Genomic DNA, 5,459 nt, shown 5'->3' with positions numbered 1-5,459 from the left:
ACTTCCCTGTGCCATACACACTTACACTATACTCCCTTTAAAATATTTCTTGACTATTTAGTGTTATATGGGCTCTTTGTTATCTTGTTAACCTCAATATTATATGTTCACAGCTTTTAAAGCTTCTTTAACGTATACAAACCTCATGGGTCACCTGAAAGTTAGAGTCTTGCAATTCTCTGGTTCCTTCTGCTTTGCAAAGGCTTCACCTAAACACTTTTCACATTTCCATAAGTTCTAGCTCTTCCTGAGTTTCACTTCTAGTTTTTGGATAGACTGGAAACAAAACTCACCCCAAAACTGCCAGGTGTTCCGTAAAAATCATTTATGGCAGACTGACAATATCCTGCAATGTCCTGGACAAACCTTATGGAATTAAAATAAACTTTACTGATTTAAGTTAAACCTTATTGAATTAGGGTTAATACCTTTGGGGTCCATTGTATTAAAAATGTGTGTGTGTGTGTGCGTACGCACACGCTATGTAATTCCTCTGGTATCAGCCCTTTTGAAGCCACCCCCTGGAGAAGTTCACATATACTAGTTCAAACTTGATTCTCCAGGGACTAACAGACAAAGAAAGGATTTTTGGATAAATAGCCTGATTTTACCCAGGGCCAGGGCCTGCTTTCTTCCTGGACTGGGCCCCTTGACCACAGAGCGCCCTGTCCATAGGGAAGGGGTAGAAGGACTTGGTCTACTAAGGCCCCATAAGACTGAGTGCTTGTTCTGCGTGGAAGCTGGGATGAACTCGAAACCACAGGGCTCCCTTAGATGGTTTTGAAGGACTGTTCTTGCCAGGGCCCATATTAGTATTGGGGTGGTCTTGGTAAGCTCATTAGCATGCATGTAGGTTCTTTTATTGTTTTGAATGTTTTATCTGTAGCGCTGTGTTCTTAAGAATAAATAGGCTGACACAGGAAGTGCCGTGTGGTACGTTATAACAGCAAGTCACACTTTTAGCAGTCTCTGAAGAGAAGGCAGGAGAAGCTTGCTTAGGCAGCCTGCCTTTTGCTGTGACTAACGCAGTGAAGGCAGGATACTATTCAGCCTGGAAGTTCCCTGGTTGAGAGGGAGAGAGACATAGGTCTCCACCCAAGAGAGTTGACGACCAGGGGAGTAGGAAACCTGAGGATGGGTGTCCTTGCTGGACCACTGAGGGGAAATACAGGTGAAGTTGCCCTGAACTTTGACACCATGAGACAATGTTAGGTTAGGTGTCCTTTCCAAGCCATAATTCCCTTCCTGGAACCAACAGGAAGCAAATATGCAAAGTGCGTGTGATATCCCCTGACCAAACCTTTCAAATGGCCAGAGAAGAGACTGACAGAGAACTTATTGGGGTTATACCCTGAGACCATGCCTGGTGGACAGGACATTGGGAATGCAACCAATAGTGTGTGGATGCTCATGCCGTGAAAACACTGGGGCTGATGTTACTCCACTCGGACTAGTGCGGTTCCCATAATCGAGAGTGTGATTCTGTTCTATTTCTATTCTTTACCTCACTCTTCACTTTAGTATCTGAGTGCCTTCCAGTAGTGCATTAAGGCCTGGTCTACACTACGACTTTAATTCGGATTTATCAGCTTTAATTCGAATTAACCCTGTAACCGTCCACACAACGACGCCATTTAATTCGATGTAAAGGGCCCTTTAAATCGATTTCTGTACTCCACCCCAACGAGCGGAGTAGCGCCAAAATCGATTTTAGCAATTCGAATTAGGGTTAGTGTGGCCGCAATTCGATGGTATTGGCCTCCGGGAGCTATCCCACAGTGCATCATTGTGACCGCTCTGGACAGCAATCCGAACTCGGATGCACTGGCCAGGTAGACAGGAAAAGCCCCGCGAACATTTGAACTTCATTTCCTGTTTGCCCAGCGTGGAGAGCACAGGTGACCACAGATACCTCATCAGCACAGGTAACCATGCAGGCTGATAATCGAAAAAGAGCACCAGCATGGACCGTGAGGGAGGTACTGGATCTGATCGCTGTATGGGGAGAGGATTCAGTGCTTGCAGAACTTCGTTCTAAAAGACGAAATGCAAAAACTTTTGAAAAAATTTCCAAGGGCATGATGGAGAGAGGCCACAATAGGGACTCTGAGCAGTGCCGCGTGAAGGTCAAGGAGCTCAGACAAGCCTATCAAAAAACAAAGGAGGCAAACGGTCGCTCCGGGTCAGAGCCGCGGACATGCCGCTACTACGCCGAGCTGCATGCAATTCTAGGGGGGGCTGCCACCACTACCCCACCTTTGTTCGTGGATTCTGGGTCGGGGATAGTCTCGACGCCTGAGGATTCTGCCGATGGGGTAGAGGAGGAGGAGGAGGAGGAGGAGGATGAGCTTGCAGAGAGCACACAGCACTCCATTCTCCCCAACAGCCAGGATCTTTTTATCACCCTGACTGAAGTACCCTCCCAAGCCTCCCAAGCCAGTACCCAAGACTCTGACCCCATGGAAGGGACCTCAGGTGAGTTTACCTTTTAAAATATAAAACTTGTTTTAAAAGCAAACGGTTTTTAATGATTACTTTGTCTGACTTTGCATTCGCGGTCAGTTCAGGTACTGGAAAAGTCTGTAGCTACTGGAAAAGTCTGTTAACGTGTATGGGGATGGAGCGGAAATCCTCCAGGGACATCTCCATGAAGCTCTCCTGGAGGTACTCCGAAAGCCTTGCCAGAAGGTTTCTGGGCAGTGCATCCTTATTCCCTCCTCCATGGTAGGACACTTGACCACGCCATGCTTGCAGCAAGTAATCTGGTATCATTGCCTGACAAAGCCTGGCAGCGTATGGTCCCGGTGTTTGCTGGCATTCAAGCAACATCCGTTCTTTATCTTGTTGTGTAATCCTCAGGAGAGTGATATCACTCCTGGTAACCTGGTTGAAATACGGGAACTTAATTAAGGGGACAGAGGTGGCCGTTCCTACTGGGCTGTTTGCCTGTGGCGGAAAATAAATCCTTCCCTGCAGTTAGCCAAGCGCAGATGGGAAATTGGCCCTGAGTTTTTCGCGTTTGGCTAGCAGGGATCTTCCCTGTTACCAGCCACGCGGTGGGGGGAGGGTACCGTGATCATCCCAGAGAATTCATGGCGAGGGGGGGGGGGTCGGTGGCGGGGGGGGGGGGGTAGTTTGGTGCCTGCAGGGATCTTCCCTGTTACCAGCCACGCGGTGGGGGGAGGGTACCGTGATCATCCCAGAGAATTCATGGCGAGGGGGGGGGGGGTCAGCGGCGGGGGGGGGGGGGTAGTTTGGTGCCTGCAGGGATCTTCCCTGATACCAGCCACGCGGTGGGGGGGGGGGGGGTACCGTGATCATCCCAGAGAATTCATGGCGGGGGGGGGGGGGGTTAGTTTGTTTTCTGGTGCTGCTGAATGTTAACAGAAAAACCGCAGCACTCTACTTGCCTGAAGGGGCCCAGACAAGCCCCACCACACTGCCCCCCCCCCAAACTGGCTGAGATTGGCCAGGCTTCTGCAGCACTCTACAAGCTATGCTTGGTATGTGGGAAAGGAGGGTGCAGAAGCTGTAAAACAATGGCTTACCATGGCCGCATGCAAGCCGAATTCTGTTGCCCAGACCTGTGATCTCTAGCAGCAAAGCCACAGGCACTCAGCATTAAGAGGCAAAATGCGACCTTGCACAGAAATCACATGTGCTATGTAATGTGAACAGTGTTGGTCACCGTGAAAGAGTATAAGCATTGTTCTGCAAAATGTAGCTTTTAAAACAATTCTCTCTTTTTTCCCCTCCCTACAGCAGCTGCAAATTCCTCAAGCCTCCCTCCTCCATCCCGAAGGTTATCACAGATAAGGCGTCGTAAGAAGAAGACGCGGGAGGACATGTTTTCTGAAATTATGCAATCCAGCAGGAGTGACAGAGCTCATCTGAATGAGTGGAAGGAAACAGTTTCAAAGTATAGGAAAGAAGTCAGTGATCGTGAGGACAGGAGGGACCAACGTGAGGAGAGGAGGGACCAACGTGAGGAGAGGAGAGACGATCGAGATGAGAGATGGCGGCAGGAAGACCAGAGGATGAAGGATGCAACGCTGGGGCTGCTCCGGCGTCTGGTGGAGGTTCAGGAACGGCTGCTGGAAAACAGACTGCCGCTTCAGCCCCTGTTCCACCCTCCCCCCTCCCCATGTTCCGTATCCTCCTCACCCAGACGTGTAAGAACGCGGGGGGGGAGGCTCCGTACACCTTCCCATTCCACCCCAGTAGACAGCCCAAGCAAAAGGCTGTCATTTTTTTAACCTTTTCTTTGTGGCTTTTTCCTTCCCAGCAATCCTCCTCCCAAATACCACCCGGGTTCCCTCCCTCTTTTTCTAATCTATTAATAAAGAATAAATGATTTTTAAATGATAGTGACTTTATTTGGTTTGAAAGAAAGCTGGGGGAAGGGGCAGGGTGGGTTCCTTACAGAAAATCAGTCAGTAAAGGGGGAGGGTTTTCATGAAGGAGAAACAAACAGATATTTCACACGGTAGCCTGGCCAGCCATGAAACTGGTTTTCAAAGCTTCTCTGATGCACAGCGCTTCATGGTGTGATCTTCTAATCGCCCTGGTGTCTGGCTGTGCGTAATCAGCAGCCAGGCGATTTGCCTCAGCCTCCCACCCCGCCATAAAGGTCTCCCCCTTACTTTCACAGAGATTGTGGAGCACACAGCAAGCAGAAATAACAATGGGGAGATTTCTTTGGCTGAGGTCAGAGCGAGTCAATAATGAACGCCAGCGACCTTTTAAACGGCCAAATGCACATTCTACCACCATTCTGCACTTGCTTAGCCTGTAGTTAAACAGCTCCTGACTCCTGTCCAGGCTGCCTGTGTATGGCTTCATAAGCCATGGCATTAAGGGGTAGGCTGGGTCCCCAAGAATAACTATGGGCATTTCAACATCCCCAACGGTTATTTTCTGGTCCGGAAAGTAAGTCCCTTGCTGCAGCCCTTTAAACAGAGTAGTGTTCCTGAAGACGCGAGCGTCATGAACCCTTCCCGCCCAGCCCGCGTTGATGTTGGTGAAACGTCCCTTGTGATCCACAAGTGCTTGCAGCACCATTGAAAAGTACCCCTTGCGGTTTATGTACTCGGTGGCTTGGTGCTCCGGTGCCAAGATAGGGATATGGGTTCCATCTATTGCCCCACCACAGTTAGGGAATCCCATTGCAGCAAAACCATCCACTATCGCCTGCACATTTCCCAGAGTCACTAACTTTCGTAGCAGCACCTGAGTGATTGCTTTGGCTACTTGCATCACAGCAGCCCCCACAGTAGATTTGCCCACTCCAAATTGATTCCCGACTGACCGGTAGCTGTCTGGCGTTGCAAGCTTCCACAGGGCTATCGCCACGCGCTTCTCAACTGTGAGGGCTGCTCTCATCTTGGTATTCTGGCGTTTCAGGGCAGGGGACAGCAAGTCACAAAGTTCCATGAAAGTGCCCTTACGCATGCGAAAGT

General features: G+C 49.6%; 1 protein-coding gene across 1 annotated transcript; it reads left to right on the top strand.

Moving 5' to 3' along the window:
• Positions 1-1,532: 1,532 nt before the first annotated feature.
• LOC135975613 (SRRM2 protein homolog rsr-2-like) lies at positions 1,533-4,364 on the top strand. The gene is made up of 2 exons (XM_065567139.1): positions 1,533-2,475; positions 3,763-4,364. The coding sequence occupies exons 1-2, from the start codon at positions 1,932-1,934 to the stop codon at positions 4,254-4,256; spliced, it is 1,038 nt and encodes a 345-aa protein (XP_065423211.1). The 5' UTR covers positions 1,533-1,931; the 3' UTR covers positions 4,257-4,364.
• Positions 4,365-5,459: the final 1,095 nt, after the last annotated feature.

This window comes from Chrysemys picta, chromosome 14 (genome assembly GCF_011386835.1).
Source record: "Chrysemys picta bellii isolate R12L10 chromosome 14, ASM1138683v2, whole genome shotgun sequence".
NCBI classification, from domain to species: Eukaryota; Metazoa; Chordata; order Testudines; family Emydidae; genus Chrysemys; species Chrysemys picta.
The sequence above is the reverse complement of the archived record's forward strand: the minus strand, read 5'-3'. Positions and strand labels throughout refer to the sequence as shown.

Coding starts and splice junctions, on each gene's coding strand:
- LOC135975613 (XM_065567139.1), top strand. CDS start 1,932: ATGCAGGCTGATAATCGAAAAAGAGCACCAGCATGGACCGTGAGGGAG. Junction 2,476..3,762: donor CCCCATGGAAGGGACCTCAG/GTGAGTTTACCT, acceptor CCCTCCCTACAG/CAGCTGCAAATTCCTCAAGC.